The sequence below is a fragment of the Xyrauchen texanus genome, chromosome 15 (assembly GCF_025860055.1).
Source record: "Xyrauchen texanus isolate HMW12.3.18 chromosome 15, RBS_HiC_50CHRs, whole genome shotgun sequence".
Lineage (NCBI taxonomy): Eukaryota > Metazoa > Chordata > Actinopteri > Cypriniformes > Catostomidae > Xyrauchen > Xyrauchen texanus.
In genome coordinates, this window is record NC_068290.1 from 34,672,750 (window position 1) to 34,693,377 (window position 20,628).

The 20,628-nt window shown below is 37.4% G+C and overlaps 1 protein-coding gene across 1 annotated transcript in view; it reads left to right on the forward strand.

Annotated features, from left to right (window-relative positions):
- LOC127656361 (transmembrane protein 65-like) overlaps positions 1-20,628 on the forward strand; it is a 62,943-nt gene that overhangs the window by 36,538 nt on the left and 5,777 nt on the right. The window contains exon 6 of the mRNA XM_052144661.1: positions 12,465-12,507. Coding sequence (XP_052000621.1) covers positions 12,465-12,507 — 43 coding nt within the window. The remainder of the gene's footprint in view (positions 1-12,464; positions 12,508-20,628) is intronic.

A 20,628-nucleotide genomic window follows, 5' to 3' on the forward strand; every position in this document is an offset into this window, starting at 1 on the left:
CTCCTCTAAAGTTCTCATATTTGTTCTCAGGTGGGCCTGCTGAGAAATATATATTTCCTTTTAAAATATGTATAATTACAGTCTTGAACAACACAAAATAGATATAATTTTAAAGCTTAGAAGCTGTACTTTACAATGCATGTAGTCATTAGTGTTCTGTTTTGATAATTTTGCTCTGCACATTTTATTGTATTTGGTAAAAAACATCAAACTGATAAAATAGTCATGTCTCATATGTCATTAGAAAGCTCTCAAAGAGTAGAATACTACCAGCCCGTTTGTTTTACTCAAAGACTAAAATATAATGAGTAATTGTTTCTTTGACATACAGTATACGTAAACATGTGTTGCTTATATGCTGTTTTCTCTTATATCTTCACGAGAGAAAAAAAACTGAACATATTATATCACATACCATTACTTGAAGAGGTGATTATCTTTAAAACAAACCCACATACAACCTAAACAGATGAAAAGCTTTCCTGAAAAAACGAAATTGCACACACACATTTAAAACTAAAGATCCCTCTCCACTACCCCTCTCCGAGAGCCCTCCAAAAAGGCCAAATATCTGCCCCAATTCCCATCAGAAAACCCCAGATTGCCCAGCCTGCTACACAACATCTCCTCAAATGCCACCACCCTGCCCATCTCCATGCACCACTTTCAAAACGAGGGCGCTTCAGCCGACTTCCATCCCCTGAGAATAAACCATCTTCTGATCTTAACACTGGCCAGGACCCAATTCTTTATGTACTGTTAGGGGTATAACAGTTATGGCCCGGACCAGATATGGAGAAAGAAAACCAGGAGTCGAGAAATTCAATTAAAGAATAAAAATTTACTGAAGAATAGTTTGCAGTGAAATTGGTAGAGCCAGCGACAAAGTCTCACGAGGAGATCGAAAGCCAACTCGTACCTTACACAAAATCTTACATCAATTATACCATTTGCAAGGACGTACATTCCATTATTTTACTCCTGATTGGCTAAAAGAACATGAAGTCACAACATATAGATAGTTAAATGGCCTATCAACATTAATCAGCGCACTTGTCGTCCGCGCCCGAGATTTACGTCTGAAGTGACCTCGCAGATGGTCGCGGGGCGTCTTCGAGTCGGCCTGGTGTGCATCCCTGGTTCAAAACCTAGGTAGAAGGTCAAACGCACACACAAAACACTGACGAACGACAGTTCTTCTCTGGGCACAAGAGAGCCAGAGCACACATTATCAGGCCATTTGAACCAAAACAGAGAGATAAAATATTCACTCCTCGGGCAGAGGAGAGGGGTAGAAATAACATACATTTCTTCCCTAAAGAAATAATAATAGAAAATCACACTTCTACTATTCAGGTAGTATTGCATAGGACTTTAAACCATATACTTAATCATAGAAAAGTAACGATCAAACACAGAACATATGTTTAACATTCTCCCTGCCCCCTCTCATCACAGCTAAGCTTATCCCCAAAAGACCTTCAGACTACGGGCAGGACAGAGAGAAAGACTCTGGAATGTTCCTTAAAAGACACTAGTTAACATTCCAACACACATAAGATTCAAAGTATATTTCAGTTATGCATAAGAAAATAGAATTGATTATGTGATCATGCATATAGTTAATTCATCATTTTATTAAAGAAGCAACAGAATACAGATAGATATTGATATAAAAGGATATATATATATATATATATATATATATATATATATATATAGATATATAGATATATATATATATATATATATATATATATATATATATATATATATATATAGATATATAGATATATATATATATATATATATATATATATCTGAAGAGCCAAGGGATTTTGACCCTCACCCTTCAGTACTAATCCCCTATATTAACAAAAATATAGAGTCTGGGGCAAAACGAATTTGAGTGCCCAATACGTTACACTTAAAACCAAAATTCTTGAATCTTAACACACCACCAAAAAACATGGGTTGTGTCTCCATCTTCTGATTAGCATCGCCAGCAGGTGGGTGTATGTGACCAAGCCTATACAATCTAGAGGGGGTCCAATTTGGGGGTCCAGTATCTGCCAATTTAGGGGGGTGTATGCTACTCCCAAAAATAGATCAGAGGAGGTGGCGCAGCTGTAAATACCTAAAAAACTGAGACCTGGGAATCCCAAAATGTTGAACTTTTCAAAGGATCTCAACACTCCACTCTCATATAGGTCACTGAGCTTATTAACCTCCCTCACAATCCAATCAGTCCAGCATAAAGGGGATTATTAATACATAATTTTTAGTTCAGCCATATGCTCGAGGCAACATTTAAATACATTTCCGAATTAAACACTTCTCCGGTTAGTTTGATGGAAAGGTTTTGCAATTGCAAAACAGGGGCAAGAACTTCCTGTTCAATACAAAACCAGGGAGGGGCTCTATTAGGTGGGAGCGACTAATAAGCCAAATGTCTGAGACCGAATGCATAATAATAATAAAAAATCTTGGGAAGACCTAGCCCATCTTTGTCAATCGGCCTATGTAACTTACTGAAATGTAATCTGAGAACTTTACCATTCCAAATGAAGGACTTTGCTATGCTATCAAATTGCTTGAAATTAGAGAGGGGGACATCTACAGGGTGAGATTGTAGCAGGTAGTTGTATTTTGGAATACAATTAATTTTAATAACATTAACCTTCCCATTAATAGATAAATGTAATGAAGCCCACCTGTCCACATCGCTCGAAAACCTTTTTCATTAAAGGGTCAAAATTAACTAATTAAATCACACAAATTTGCTGGGAATAATATACCCAAATACTTTATGCCCTGTTTGGGCCACTGGAAGGTGCCTAGCTGAATAGCCGTTACCGGGTAGTAAACTGTCAGAGCCAAAGCTTTGGATTTATACCAGTTCACTCTGTATCCTAAGAACTTAGAAAATGAATTAATAATTCTGCGGAGGCAAGGTATAGATCTAGTAGGGTCTGAGACAAATAATGAAATATCATCTGCGTAAAGCAAAAGCTTATGTGCCACACCTCCCTCCACCATCCCTGGAAAATCATCCTCTCTTATCGCAGCTGATAAGAGATAGCCTTTTCCAGGGCAAAACAGAACAATAAGAGGGAGAGAGGTCAACCCTGCCGGTTGCCCCTATCCAGAGTAAATTAATCTGAAATTAATCCATTCCTTTGAATCTCCGCTACCGGATGTCTATAAGAGTTACGGCCCCGAATAAGCTCCACCTGATCTATATGTATAAGAGATGTCATAATTTTACTTAACCAGTTAGCCAAAGTTTGAAATTATTTTAACGTCTAGCTGGATCAGAGAAATTGGACGGAAACTCTTACACTAGTTTGGATCTTTGTCATTTTTAAGAATCGTCATGGTTGGCGAAAGCTTTCCATTCTTTAATGATTCCATATAAACTTCTAGCAAAAGTGGAGACAGTTTGCCTGTAGGTAAGGCCTTAATTACCTCGCCTCCAAGGTTAGCTCATAATCAAGAGAATTCCTTTACTCAGTCATCAGTTTAGGAAGTTCTAATGGTTTCACAAATTTTATAATATCCTTATCAGTAGACGAAGATGTGGAACTATAGAGATCAAGATATAATTCTTTAAAAGCATTATTAATATCAATGGCTGAGGTAAATATTTCACCACCAGCAGATTTCACTGAGGGAATGGTAGAAAAAGACTCTCTCTCTCTGTTTTTTTTTTTTACATACATTTACATTTATGCATTTGGCAGACGCTTTTAACCAAAGCGACTTACAGTGCAAGTTTTGTATATCTAGCCAGAAGCTTCCCTGCTTTGTCCCCCGACTCAAAGTATGACTGTCATGCCCTGAATAGCCAAAATTCCACCTTCTGTGACAAAATAGAATTATATCTGTATTTCAAACTAGTCAATTCCCTGAGGCCATTAGATGACATTCGGTGCTTCAGCTCTGCCTCTACACTTTTAATATTCCCTTCCAAATCCAAGAGTTCTTGTGCTATGGATTTTTTGTTGAATGAGGCATACTGTATGATCCGACCCCTAAGAACCGCCTTAAGTGCCTCCCAAGCCATGCCTACAGAGGATACTGAGGACCAGTTGGTCTCCATATAAACATTGATTTCAATCTTAAGCATTTGTTGGAATTCAGGATTTTGCGAAAGGGATACATTAAAGCACCAACTATATGATCTCTTTTTCTCTGTATGTGGCAACACCTCTAAACACACCAATGCATGATCTGAGACAATGTCACTGAAACTGGAAATCTTTAAAAAATACCCTCAGAGCTTAAAGGGTCAAGAGATCTCAACAATTTCACAAACTTTGCTCTGATTTGACAAGATATTAAGAGAGCTCAAGAGATATTTCAATATGAATAAAGCATCTCTCATAATTTTCTTCAAAGGCTAAATTATCCTGGCAATGCTATCCACATTCTTTTTAGAGGACTACAGTATACTCTTATAACGTCAACTGTCCTATTTGTGTACATTTTTATTTCTCCTGAGGAATTTTAGCCTAAAGATCTGAGAAAAAGATGATACTTAAACACAATTAAGTCTCTTGAGCTATAAAAGTCAAATCGCACATCTAAGCAATACATTTTCCTCTGGTCACACACATTAGCCTAGTTTCCATCCACCTTTCGCTCTATTTTGTCATCGACAAAGTGAAAATACGAAAAATAAAATTGCTAAATTTGCAGTCTTCTGCCCCTTTCCATTCAAATGGCCTTTTATCAATAAAAAGGTGTGCGTGATGACATCATGCCTAAAAAAAACACTTTGTCGCAAAAAGTTTTGGTTTAACACAAAAGAAATCTGCCCTGAAGCTGTTTCCATTCAGAAATGTGTGTTTATCGCTAATTCGCCTCCCAGATGTCCCAAATTTTTTCTTCCGAAATTTTGGTAAAATGGGGAGAGTATTGAGACAATTCATTAAAATTAGCCAGTTTACATAATTTCACAAATAAAAGCAATCAGAAGAGGTGGAATTGCAATCCAAAGGGAGCAGTTGTCCTTCTGATAGGACTGTAATATTGGTCCTGATGTTCTCCTATCGCAGGTTGGCACCGGTTCCGACCTGAAAGTGGATCATCATGGCCCTGTTCAAGCTGGCAACCTGCACCAAGTAGTGGCGGAAACTTTCTGTCTCAGTATAAGGACCATCAATCAATGTGTATATGCTGTGTGCACAGATATTAACCCTCTGGGGTCGGCAAACGCGCCGGCGCGTTTTGCTGTTTTTTTTTCACATAGCAGTAACATAGACTTAAAATACTCCGTCATTTATGGTCATATAAATACAATCAATACATGATTATAAACTATAGAGGATCTTCTTTTTTTGTGTACACTCATATTAACATCAAAACCTTGTGTTTTTTTTTTTTAAATAAATAAAATAAAAAGGGTAAGCTTTCAGCAGTCTCTTGTGTTCACGATCATATTTCAGAAACACGTCACTAAAATTAACTTAAACTCCGCGAATTCTTCTCACACAAACATGAAACATATGTCTAAAGAAAGCTTAAAATGTCTACTTTTAAATAAAACAATTCAAATTTAAAACAAATATTCTCCTGCAATGCAATCTGTTTGAAACAAAGCGATGTACAGTTTTTACCGGTCCATCTCATTATCTACGCTAATGTGCTGAGGCGATCAAGGGAAAAGTACACGCCCCCGACTGCGAGATTTGATGTAAACAAACACAACTAAACTTTTCTGCGTGCTTGTAACGATACACAGGCGATCAAACTCTTGGCTATTAAGGAAGAGTTAACATTTTTCTCAGACGAAGAGGTGGACATTTGTATTTTGAAGAGAGATTTGTTCCAGCAGAGCATACAATTTCAAACGAGTAAGTCATTTAGTTTTCATTAGCTGACATGCTATTTTATATAAACATGTACATATTTTACTAGTGGGACTGTTTCCAGACAGGATTCAAAGTTTGACATTTGACATTCAAAGTATTGACATGTCCTAATAGGCAAGTTTTAGTTACATGCAAGTGTTGTTATTTACATTGTATGCTGTATGATATAAATATGATATGTAATATGATATAAAAATAATATGAATGTTAGATTATATGTGTTTATGCTGACTCGTTATCATCAACAAAGTTTGTGCTTGCAAATATCTGTTCAGGTTAAAATGCACTTTAAATATGCCCATATTAGAAAATCAGCATATTATCAGATGTATTTTGGATCAAATAAATGCAGTCTTGGTGAGCAGAAGAGACTTCTTTTAATGGTAGTGTAGGTCTTAAATTAAGTAAAGTCTTTATATAAAGAAAATGTTTAGTTTTCTTTTAACTTATAACTTGATTTTGATCATTAAGTCTCCTCACATTAATTCTCTCTCTGTCACATTCCTCATTGATAGGCCCAGAGGAGTGGTCTTTATGTCCTCAGGTGTGAATCTCATCAATATTCATGATCGTTCATGCCTCCTCGCATATTACCATTCAGCTCTAAAATTGTCACACAGAAGTTAAATGGCTATATTGTTTTGTATGAATGAGTGATCAGGATGATTTTCACATCATTTTGTAGCAAAACTCTAGGCTACAAGATCCAGTTCTCAAAAGTCAAATGTTTAGTATGTTTAGTATGTGTTATATGGCCTTATTTCAGTGACTTAAAATTTTAGTTTTTTCAAAAACCATGCATAAACATTATTTTCTCAAAAATACAAACCTGTACATACATGTTGCTCACATATTATTGTAGCCCAGTTTGTGCTGAATACAGTGTTATCAGATTTTAGCCATTAATATGTTTTTAAGCAACTGGAAAAGCACAAATGTCAAGGCATGTCAAAACTTCTCCAAGGCCCAAAACACCCTCAGACCCCAGAGGGTTAAAGGAAAAATGATGCGGTGTAATATCAGGGTTTACATAAGATACATTCCTGATATTCAATATTTGGAACAATCATCTAATCAAAACATCGCTTTAACAACTGCAGTATGTCCCGCATATGTCTCCAGCAACTTTATCGACCAACTGAACTTGATTATCATCTAAAATGTATTTTAGCTTCAAAATGCAAATTTATATTTTCTGAAGAAGCAGTAAATGCGATCCGAGGTAAAGAGGATTAGATTTTAAATATTTAAAAATGTAATGATGTTCAAAAGCTCGTTTTCTGAAAGTGAACTCGGCATTGGTCAAATTGTTCTGATAGTTTATAGTCTTGAAAAAAGTGCAGAACATTCTGAGAACGTCATTCAGCCGACTTTATTCGTCTACAGAACAGGGTAAAGCTCATTTAAGTTTGAGAAAAGAAAAGGCATATATATATATATTTATATATATAGGTCTAAAAATATATCTATTTTTTTTCTGTTTGTTAAATTATTATTTAAATTATTTTTAATTTAATCCATTCGTTTGGTAATTTATTTTATTTAATACAGGGGAATTTGCCAGCATTTTTTCAAAAGTAAAACTAAACCATAATTTAATAGAATTGGGCTATAAGTGTTGAAAGTGCGCTGAAACATTTCTCCTAGTATTGTGTATTTATTCTTAATTCAAAACACCTTTATGCACAGAAATTGTATGTTTTTTGTACTGTGGGCTAATTTTGTGATTGCCATCTATTATTTTAAATGGTGTGGAAAAGAAACGTTAATAAATAAATGGCTGGATACTGCTATTAAATGAATCGCAAACAGTGGCCAGTCATTTGTTCAATGTGCACAAGATAGTTGTGTTGGCACTCCTGGAAGTGTCACGTTTGCAGATCGGCTCTATATGCCATAAAGATCAATCCATAATCACGTACAATAAATTGGCTTTCAATACTGTTGTCATGATTAACACAGGCTAACGATTGGGGCAAACTTTTTTGCGTTAATACCAATTTTATCGACAAAAAGTGTTTCCAAACAATTTTTTCACAACATTTGATGTATCGACATAGAGTTTATGCTCTTGTCTGAATATTGATTTAATTTACATTTTATTAGGGTTGTACTCCTTTTTTTCCTCACACACATAAATATGTCAAATGATGATTTCCATACTAAAATTATAGTGGCAACCAACCCAGGCATACCACCTCCAGAGATGGTCTAAGTTCAGTTCACTTTAAAGGGGTCTGAGATCATTTGGAGTGCTCACATATTGGTCAAAAATCCTGCGAATCATGTTCAGACCCTGACACTAAGTGTGAAAACACCCTTATGCTGTGTTCCATTCAAGTCTGTTGTGAGATATTCCTAATTGATATCTCCGACCATAAATGCACTCCATTGCCAGATACTTAGGCCTTGTTCAGACTGCCACGAAAAATCCTATTTTTTGCCTATCCAGATGAGTTTTTGATAGTCTGGACAGCAAATAAAAACACATGAAATCTGTGAAAATATGGAACAAAAAAATCAGAATCTGATTCAAACCACATCGGGAGGTGGTTTCAAATGCGATTGAAGTCAGATGCGTCTCAGATTTTTTCAGATGCTTCTCAGTCCGGACACTCTGGTTGCTCAATTCGGATTTCATTGGTCTTTTGTGTCACTCTTAACACACAACGACAACGTCAAAAATCGATGACCGCAGCACAGAACATCACAATATTTTCCAGTCTTTTTTTACAATTTACCAGGAGTTCTGCACTGTGATTGGACAGGGCACTTATTTGATAGTTTTGAAAGCATCGTCACGTGGGTATGCCTACGTCGTTACCAAAGCAACCCATGCAGCTATGTTGGTTATGTCTTAACGCGCAAATCTGATTTGATCCCTTGCATTTTAATAGTGCGGACAGTCTGCCTGAAAAGATTTGATTTGAGAAAAAAATCTGATTTGCCTGCAGTCTGAACATAGCCTTAGAAGATGATGGTTAAGGAAACAAAACTGCAATACTCCCGTTAACGTAGCAGGTGTTTGTCTGTCACCAGAGATGTTTCCTTGCAAATCAACTCATAAATAATTTTGCGATGCTAACATTTGTGCTACAGGTGTACGATTATCAAAAGAGAGTATAAGTTACCATAACATGTAACATTAGTTAGTCTCTGCTAACATTTGTTAAATAAGCTTTAATATCATGTAATGTTGGAACTTTGACTAATTTATCATATTATTTAATAAAAGTGAATGTTTATCACTTTTTTTTTTTTTTACATCTTCCTGGGTGCCGACATGCATATCGGTGAAATCTGAGTTTAAAACTTCTTCACGACTTTCCAACTTGGCATTCCATTTAACTTTTCCTAGTAGAAAGTTGGAAAATCCGACTTGCGGAGTTGAATGGAACGCAGCATTATAATCAGTGTTGGGTAAATTTTTTAAAAGTACAAACAACTAATTACTTCTTTAACTGTTATTAGATTACTTGACTGAGTACCTCATGGAAAAGTAATTACATTACTTGTAGCTTTACTTTTAAGTTACCTATAAAAGTATAAAAAAAACAAATGAAAATATTTTTTGTTTTCTGCTCAACAAATTCATAATGTATATATTTCCTCGTGCATTGTCGCACACAAGTCATACACTCAGCACCTCAAGTTTCTCCCTTAATATGACTTGATAGTCTCTTTAGCTGTCACAGAAACGCAAACGGATGTACATATGAACATAATTCATGTTACTTGAATTCTACATAAGTACTTATTAGCTATTAACTAATTTAAAACGAACTGTAATCTCATTACATTCATTTAAAATATAATTTAGTATACCACTTTTTTCATTCTAACATGAAACTATATATATATTTTACAGCACTTATTAATGATTAATGTTAATTTATGTATACATATGTAATATTTGTCATTGTTAGTTCATGTTAGTTCATAATGCATTAGCTAATTTTAATATATACATTTTTAAACTAATGTTAATTAATTTGTTTTGATATTAACATTAACCAAGATTAATAAATGATGAAAAAGTATTGTTCATTGTGGGTTAACTAATGTAGTTAACTAATACTATGACTATAACCTAATTGTCAAGTGTAACCAATTAACTGTAAATCCAATGATATTTTGGTTATATTTTTGGTAATGATATCCTAGTATAGTATATAAGAGTTGTGTCCTATAAAGATTATTCTGACATCTGCTTTTTTTTTTTTTGTAAAGATGCAGCCTGTACCTTCGTACAAAAAAAATCTTACTTTTATGTAAGCTAGGCATACCCTTTGTGAAAGATTCATTCGCTTCACACCTTTACTTCCATTGTATCTGGGGCAGCGTGTGTAAGATACTGTATGCATTCCTCACTGTAGAATAGCTTGTGAGAATGTTCAGTCCATACTTCCTTGACCGCAGAGCTATTTCAAGCCTCTCAGCCTGTAAGACTGTTGTAGAGCTGAGAGGGATCAATCAATGCTGTCTCCCTTTGTCACTCACTGTAAGGTAGTGGAACAGAGATTGATGCAGTCAGAACATATGTGAATCTCTTAAGAGGTTTAAGACTGTAAGTCAAGCCTTCTGGAAGTGAGAATTTATGAGAGCCAGCAGAATTTTTGTTTCTTTTCTACTGTTGTGCATACTGTATGTTATGTTGGCATTTTTATATGGAATGACATAGGATTGAATGGCACAGGCATTTTGTAAATCCATATAAACAACATATCTCTCTCATTAGGCATCTGAGTATATCATAGCTTGATAGAACATTGGAGATTTCAAAGAATATACACTTGATATTAATCTGCTGTATTGTATTATTACAAAGACTTTTGTCATCCTGCTTTATTTTATGATGGTACCAAACACCCTTTTTCCTCCCTTTCTTATTGTTATAGTAAGTTTGTATATTTTTTCACAGAAAGGCATATACAGGGGCTGCTTGCCTGAAAGACTCCCTGGACTCCATGACACTTTGACATTTAGATCAATAGCTATTGATTGGGTAACTCATTCTTACATCCCAGAATTACCCACTGTGAGGTTGTGATTGAACCTGACAACATCCACTGCCCATTTTCCTAAAGAGACTGATTTTTAGCTTGCGTTCTACAAATCAATGTAAATACATGTAAATAGGATAAATTATGCCTTCAACAGCAAAGATGTAACCATATATAATATATGCAATATAATATAATATTTATTGATAGAATACATGGATTTGTTATTTTTTAAAAAGCTCAAATTTGACTAAATTAATGAAAAACAAATAAAATATTATTTGTAAATTTAAAAGCATTAGCTGGGATAATGTAAGCAAAATGGACATTATAGCTGAAACACACCTTTGTATTGAACCGATTCGAGAGCTTGTGAATCATAATCGGGAAATGTGCATCAATACCTAGCCCTAGTATTGATTACCTATTTGAATAACAAATTACTTTTTTATGTACTTTATGGCCAAAGGAGTGTGAACAAACAGATTTAGATTTATAAAAATACATAATATATGAAAACTGTCCTTTTGAAAACATGCACTCCTAAAATAATAGCATATAAACAGAGTAAAAAGTAGTAGCTTATTAGTATTATCTCTTTAGAAGTTATGGTGTTGTTAATCGTTTTAGTTGTTTTAGACAGGGGATTGGTGATCAGCTCAATTCATGCGGGGAAATCCTCAACATTGTGCCTGGATTATTTTAATACATTCTTTTAAGAATGTTTAAGAAAGTTTACAATTAAAATGATGAATTATCCTCAATCTCTACCGATAACTAAGCTGGTGTAAGACAGATAACCAATTAATCAGCCGATAGTTAAAAAAAAATCTATTTATAGAATGATAAAAAAAAAAAAAAAAGCTTAGTCTTTCCTTACTATAAAGGGTACAAACACTGAGGCTACAAGAGTCCAAAATAAATAAAACAACAAAAGCTGTTAATTGTGCAACCATAATCTCAATAATAACTACAACATTTTAAATTTGATGCATTACGGGAGACTTACAACTTTAAACAAGTCCAAAATCCATTGGGGACACTTTTTTGAAATGACAGACTTGGAGTGTTTACCAAATTACACTTTTTATGGCTTATATATATTTAGCAGATCAAGAGTTTATTTGTAAATGTTTCACCTGATGATGTTTATTGATGATGATGATCTAAAAAAAAAATTTGAAAAAAAGAAACTATTGGCATAGATTTTTGCAGATAACCGATAGTTCCAAAAAGCAACTATCGGCACAGATTAATCGGGAAAACCGATATATCTGTCTACCTTTAAAAAATACCCTCAAACTTTTTCGTAATTACTTTCATTTATGAGATTAACACAGAATACAATGGTTTTTCAAATAACAAATTCATTCTCATTTATTTTTCATGCATATACTATTTTGACAGCACTTCACAGGGTGGGCTGCAGCACCCTCAGCACCCCTACTTCCCGTGGCTCTGCAATTGCCATTTAATACGGAGTTGGTTCTCCCAAACAGCTTTCAATTTTGGCCATGTATTGTAATTTGGTTGTTCTGCACTTAAGAAATTGACTAACCATATTTGAATCTTCTTGTCTCTGCAGCTGCTGCTCTTGGAAACCTTGTATCGGACTTGGCTGGACTTGGGTAAGAGCTCATGAATTATATCTCTAAAAGTAAAGGTTTTCTCGTTTCTTATTTCAGAAATTCCTAACTTCAGACCTAATTGCTCACGTTGTGCCTCGTACCAAAATCAGAAGTTCAGCTGCTATAAACATCAGAATATGACACATTATTGTTCTGCTAGCTGTCAGTAAATTGGAGGCTTTGGGTTTTTACCATTGTAGTGATATGAATTAATTGTATCATACACATGTAGCTGTTTATTACAGTGTCATGAGGCAGCAATGCCTGCAACAGAATTTGAGCTATGCTAATGATGTAAAAGCTATTTTAGAACCCCATAGGGCTGTGGGAGACTAATCTTATTTCCAATCTGAAAGCCATTTGTCAGTTTTTAGTAGCTTTATGAAAAGAACAATCCAGTGCCAAAAACAAACAAACAAACAAACCCTTAGTGATATTTATGATGGTATAATAACAAAGGGTTTTCTTCACTAATGCAGTTTCTTTCAACTGTCCACAATATATCAGCAGCTAAAGAACCAATATTCCTTTTGCTTAAGAATTTCTGCATTTTTTTAGAGTAAGCATTTCAAGTTTTTAAAGATGAAACAGAGATATGGGCTTAGTGCTGAATTTAACAGTATTAGGGAAGCAAATATAGAATAATTAAAGTAACTGTTCACCCCAAAATGAAAAGTCTCTCTTCATTTACTCATCCCTTATGTCATCTCAAACACAAGCGAAGATATTCTGTTTGAGGTATGAGGTTTTGTCCATACATCACAAGTCAATGGGTCCAAAATAATTTTCAAGCACCAAAAGGGACATAAAGGCATCATAAAGGAAATCCAGACTTATGTGGTTTAATCCATGTCTTCTGAAATGATACCATCAGTTTTGAATCAGAGCATACAGAATATTTAAATCTACAGTTTCATTGATGCGATGATGATTTGAAGCTAGATTACACTTCCTCATGCTTGACACATGCACATGTCAAGATTTATATTTAAAAAAAAAAATATTTTACATTTGGTCTGTTTCTCACCAAAAAGCAAAAAGACCACATTGACTTGCATTGTGTGGATATAAACACGTAAAATCTCCATCAGAGTATCTTTGTTTGTGTTACACAAATGAAAGAAAGTCAAACAAGTTTGAGACAGCATATGGGTGAGTAAATTATGTAAACTATTCTGTTACACAGATGGAAAGATCCAATCTGAAGGAATATTGAAATAATTTGATGTTATGAGCATATATTGAATCTACAAATTAATTGGTTACATCTTGGTTACAATAAAACATCTGTCCTGTTTTCTCACTTGTAATACATTTGAATATAACTAATAACATCATGGTTACTGTTGTAACCTCTGTTCCCCGATGGAAGGAACGAGACGTTGTGTCGATTGTAGTGACACAAGGGGTCTCTTTTGAGAGTTGAAATTGAGAAAAGGTCAATGTCAAGTTGGCAGACAGAATTTGCATGCCCCGCCCCCGGACATACGGGTATAAAGGGGAGCGGGTGAGCGAATATCAGACAGGTTTTCACTGAGGAGCCAAGAATACGGTTACGGCGCATTACAGTGGTAGGGATGGCAAGGGGAACACAACGTCTCGTTCCTTCCATCGGGGAACGGAGTTTACAACAGAAATCATGATGTTCCCATTCTGTCACTCACTCGACATTGTGTCGATTGTAGTGACACAAGGGCTCCCACTTCAAAACGCCATGCACTAACCCGTGTTACGTGGGTGCTGAGCCAGGTGCAAGCAGGCTGTTGTGTGCTAGAAGCAGCTGGGTCGGTGTTGGATGTTGCCCAGCCCGCTGCTTTGCAGATGTCTGCTAGGGAGGTGCCATGGGCCAGTGCCCACGAGGATGCCACACTTCTTGTAGATTGTGCTCGTACCCGCAAGAGGGGGGGCACGGCCTGGGTGTGATAGGCTAAGGAGATAGCATCAGCATCCCAATGAGCTAACCCCTTTCCGCCGTCCGCCAAAGCAGACAAAGAGCTGCTCAGAGCATCTAAAGCCCTGCGTGCGGTCCATGTAGATACGCAAAGCACGAACCGGACACAGCAACAAAGAGGCTGGGTCTGCCTCCTCCCGGGGCAACGCTTGCAGGTTCACGACCTGGTCCCTAAATGGGGTCGTAGGAACCTTGGGTATGTAGCCCGGTCGCGGTCTTAGGATGATGTGAGCATCTGCCGGACCGAACTCCAGGCAAGTGTCACTGACAGAGAACGCTTGCAGGTCCCCGACCCTCTTGATGGCAGCTAGCACGATCAGGAGGGCCATCTTCAAGGGGAGGGCTTTGAGCTCGACTGAATCAAGCGGCTCGAAGTGGGGTCTCTGAAGGCCTGAGAGGACCACTGAGAGATCCCAGGAGGGGAACAGGCTTGGCCGGGAATTGTTCCACCTCCGGGCGCCTCTAAGGAACCTGATAATCAAGTCGTGCTTACCAAGGGACTTGCCGTCTACTGCGTTGTGGTGGGCTGCAATAGCAGCTACATACAGCTTCAAGGTGGAGGGGCACCCTCCAGTCTCTCCTGCAGGAATGAAAGCACTGACCAAACTGCTCATCTCTGTGGGTCTTCAGATCTGGCAGAACACCAATTTGCGAACAGACGGCACTTGAGGGGGTAGAGATGTCTGGTAGAGGGAGCTCTGGCTTGGTTGATCGTGTTTATGACTGCAGGTGGTAGACCGCATAAGTCTTCCACGTCACGTCCAGGGGCCAGACGTGGAGCTTCTAGAGGTCTGGGCACGGGTGCCAGAGGGTGCACCGTCCCTGAGAAAGAAGTTCCTTCTTTGCGGAATTTGCGCCTTGACTCGGGACTCAAGTCTGAAGCCAGTGCTGGAGCGGTCTCATATGCATCAATCCGAACGGTGCGACCGCGGACGCCATATGCCCCAGGAGCCTCTGGAACTGTTTGAGAGGAACCGCTGTGCCTGGCTTGAAGCGAGCAAGGCACGTGAGCACTGACTGCGCGCTCTCGGTTGTGAGGCACACTGACATTGTGACTGAGTCTAACTCCAAACCCGAGAAAAGAGATGCTCTGAACAAGAGAGCTTGCTTTTTTCCCAGTTGACCTGAAGCCCTAACAGGCTGAGTTGTGCACCTGGTTCTGTGGGCGCATAGTAACTCTCGAGAGTGTGCTAGGATGAGCTAGATGTCATGGTAGTTGAGTATGTGGATGCCCACTTCCCGTAGCGGGGCAAGGGCTGCCTCAACGACCTTGGTGAAGATGCGAGGGGACAGCGACAGGCCGAAGGGGAGGACCTTGCACTGATATGCCTTGCTGTAGAACGCAAACTGTAAGAAGGGTCGGTGTGGAGGCAGTATGCGTCTTTCAGGTCTAACAACGCGAACCAATCTTGATGCCGAACGCAGATTAGAATTTGCCTCTGTGTGATTATTTTGAACGAGAGTCTGTGTAAAGTCCGGTTGAGAACTCGCAACCACCTTGTCCACCTGAGGGACCTCCATGTACCAGTGGACAGCCCCGCCGTCAAGGGTAGCGAGAGTAGACGAGCGAGGAGGTCGGTTCCAGGCAGTAAAAGGTGCCATCCACAAACTCTTCAGCTCGTCATGCACTTCCGGGAATAAAGGTACCGGGGGGGAATGACTGGGAGTGCCGCCCGGAGCCGAGGTACCAATCATCAAGCCGCAAGGGTTGGGAGGAGGAAGGAGGGTTCCAGTCCAACCCAACGCTCACAGCGGCCCGGGAAAGCATGTCGGCCATCTGCGTGTCAGACTTTGACTGGGCGGACTGGTCGTCAGACGCCTGAATGCTTTCCGATGCAGCGGCATGTCATCGTCCAGACCTGGCTCCAGGGATAAGGCAAACTGCCATGAAGTGAGCCGCCGTCGTCCCGAGCACAGACTGAAGCAAACGAGTGTACCGGGGGGCGGGTGGTTCGGGGAGCTGTACCCGGCAAACCGAGCCCACTGCCATCCCCAAATCACCTCCATCGCCAGCCTGGTCGTCCTCAATCCCGTGGGAAGAAGGAGCAATGCGGGGGGCGGCTGGAGTTGCGTTCGTTTTGAGAAATGAAAGCCGCAACCGCAACGGTGCCATGGTCATGTCCTCGCAGTAAGAACATGAACCATTCACAAACGCTTGAACTGTCTATGACTGTCTGATCTGGAGTGATACCAGCCACATCCAGGAACTACACAGCAGTGGAAAGGCATCTTCATAAAGACGCGTCCTGAAAAGGACGTTCAACGCCCGCTTGTGTATGTTGCTCTTTTACCAGAAAACAAACTCTTTTAGAGGAAATAAACACTTTCAGAGAAGTCAACTCTTTTATGAGAGAAGCGCTGTTGAAGCGCCCAGGGGCAGAGTCTGCACAGCGTGCAGAGAGGAGAAAGCCGCTGGAATGCACCATCAGATCCAACAGAATCTCTCTTGCAGAGGTGGGTGAAGTCGTGACAAACAGCTCGCTGATCACACAACTGTTCGGCTCCCTTTATACCAGTATGTCCGGGGGCGGGGCATGCAAATTCTGTCTTGGCCTTTTCTCAAGTTCAGAGGTACGCAAGGCTCTCAGAAGAGACTCCTTGTGTCACTACAATCGACACAAAGTTGAGTGAGTGACAGAAAGGGAACTCAGTTTTCTGGCATCTGAGCTGATGTTCATTCTGCTCTGTATTGTAGAATACATAAAGTATTGAACAGCAGATCTCTCTCCACTGTCAGCACCATTGCTGTCTGTCACTGAAGTTAAAATGTCTCTTTTTGAGCTACAGCCCCTGGACAAACATCACTGAATCAAATAGAATAATGTAGTTATTCCCAACCAGGGGTATGTGTGTACACCAGGAGGTACTTAAGCAAGTTCTAGGGGGAAACATTTTAAATAAGCAATCCTGAATCTTTTTTGTAGTTAATGTGTTAACACTAGCAAAGTAAAGCATTTACAAGCATTTCAGTATTCAATGTACTATAAGTAAGCTGTGAAAATTACAAATAAACTTGACTTTAACACCATGTTCTAACCAGAGATTACACGATAAAAATATCTTCCATGTAAATCTGAGTTTATTCATTAACCTGCCATATGTCACAGTACGGGACATACAGAACAAACAGAATGTGTCTGGTTAGGATACAGCGTAAGGAAAGAAGCCAATATATATATATATATATATATATATATATATATATATATATATATATATATATATTAGGGCTGTCGATTTAACGCCTTAGTAACGTGCAATTCATTTTACAAAAAATAACGTGTTAAAAATCACAATGCTTTCCTGAGAGATTCAAGCTTGTAGTACCACCTGTTTACTCCAGAGGGCAGTAAGTGAAATTTCAGCTGTGTGAGAAACACACAGTTTATTACAGTGAACAAAACATTAACAACTCTTCAGCGGACACACAACATAAACGTGTGAACCAAGGGATCTCAAGATGTGTTTAAAGATTGAGTATTAAACTATATTTAACTTGACACAGTGACCTAAACATTTTACTTTGATGATGCAACACACCCGAGACGCGACACAAGCATGTCTGACGCAGGTTGTATGGTCATTACCTCACAAATATTTAATTACCAACAAAGTTAAGGAGGTGTCCTTTAAACTGTTATACCGTTTTTAACCAGTCAATCTTTATTTAAGAAACATGCTTCCTGAAATAGATCCACTTTGCTCCTTCTGTAATGCTTTAGATGAATCTGCCCCTCGCCTTTTTTGGGAATGTGTCCGCGCTGTAGTATTTTGGAGAAAATGTTGTTTGTTTGTACGTACCTCTATTTTAACTAGTTTTTCTTTGCTTTATAAAGACGTTTTATTTGGTTTTCACAGTTTTGATAACTTAAGTTAATATTTTCGGATTAATGTGTTTCATTTTTCTTGCCAAGTTTTTTTTATACATAAGTGTAAATTTATGTCTATAAAGCCTCTATTTGCACTTTTTTGTAAAGACTTAAAATATTATTCAAATACCCTATACCTTAAACAACTCCAAAGCATTGAAAACCATTGCACTATGTAATGAATATAATGTCTTGGCATTATTGTAAAATATATCTGTAGTATTGTGTACTATGTATACCCCTGGGTTGTTTAAAAAAAAAATAAAAAAAATAATGTCTGACGCAGGTGTACATTGACAGGTTCTTAAACAAGCCCTCATAATTAATCTCCAACTGATTGACAAATTCACTTGTGTAATGGATTGCTGTAAACTGTATGCCAATGATTGACTTATGATCAATAATATGGTAATAAACAATACATTGTATTCTAAAGCTGATTTTGATATTGTCTTATCAATGATTAACTCTTCTACTACAAGAATGTAATGCATTTGAATTATCTGATATTTTTTTATATTTGTATGTGCGATTAATCACGATTAATTAATCGGGACACCATGTAATTAATTTGATAAAAAAATTAATCGATCGACAGCTCTAAAATATATATATATATATATATATATATATATATATATATATATATATATATATATATATATAATTTTTATATTTAAAGATAACTATGTATAATTATATATTGATATAAATATGTATAATCTTTATATATTGAATTATTGTTATATGAGGGGCTTTCTCAGCAAATATTTGTATAATTAATAGGGACACCATGTAATTAATTTGATTAAAATATATATATAATGTACCCTGTATATATACATACTGCTTTTTACTTTTCTCATTTTCATCCAAATCACGTCAGATAAGATTTCCCTTTGCTTTCATTTTAAAGGGAGAGGAAACTTACTGGAATTGATTGTTTTTAGTTTCAAAGTGAATCACTGTAATAATGGCCTCTTTAATAATTGTAATTACAATGCTAAATGATATTCAGTATAATATTAGTTAAAAGGAATTCTTGAATTGTATATAAGCAATTGAGCCCTACTACTACTGAGCTTAGGGGGTACACAAGAAACTGGTATAGTAACACTAGAATAATGTACTTTATTCCAAAATTATCTCTTTTCTCATGTCCAATCCCATCAAACAGCTGATGCTCTGTCAGACTGTCTAGTTTTCAGCTAACAAGAGAAGCTGCTGTAATGAATTCAGCCTTACGGTTCAAGACATCTGTAATTATCGAGGAAACTGACAAGAGAACTTCCTATCAGGATGAAGCCTCTTAAGTGATTTAGACCATATCAGACACAATTAAGACTACAAGCATTGGCTGTTTTCCTGTTGTTTTTTACAGTTCTGTTATCTTCTGTTTGACCTTTATTCCACTTTTGTGCTGTTAAGATCAATCAGTTTCCTACAGGTCTATTTAAGTGGCATCTCTTCTATTCCTTTGAAGGGCTGGAACAAACTTATAGTTTGTTAAGCAATAAACAGAATTAATTGTGTGGATGGTAGTAAGGTTCCAACAATCTTTAATATGCATGTTAAAAGTCCCTTGCAGCTTGCACCCAAGGTTCAAATCCCGGACGAGCCCCCATTTATCAGGACAAGGAGGAAGACACAATAGATGATTGCTCTAAAAAATAGAATATTAAAAGTATTTAACATTTTTATGTAACTATTACTCTTTTGTACTTTATAGATAGTTCAGATGAGACATGAAATCCATGAAAACCTTCTTGTATCTTCTGCACTAAACAGGTTGAGGATCTGCAGCTTTTCTTGGACCTCAAAAATAGGGAAAATCTTCTCCAGACTATATTTCATTAGTATCTGTTAATGAATCGCCACCTAACTGACTGATGCTCACTGGGTTTTGTATAGAAAGAGACACCTAGTAATCATCTCAGCCAGAATGCCCAGTGCCTCCAGAGTACAGAGCTGACTGTGAAATATTATTGAGCCTAGAGCCTATTGCCTCCTCAATCTGCTGTTTACTGCAGGACTTGTTTGTTTCCAATCATAACTGCTCCTGAGTGCAATTATTCCTCTACTTTGGTGTGATGAGTGAGCATAGACACTCTCTGGGGTAGAGTTCAGATACCACACAATTAAATGTAAAGTAATGTTTCTATAACAAGACGGTGATGTGTGGGGTGGGTTTGTGTTTGCATGGAAAAAACAAAACAAACCTTAATCAGTATTTTTGTATTGTTTTCCAGTAGAAATATCTAAACATCCTTAAAACAAGATACCCTTACTTGAGAAGCAAAA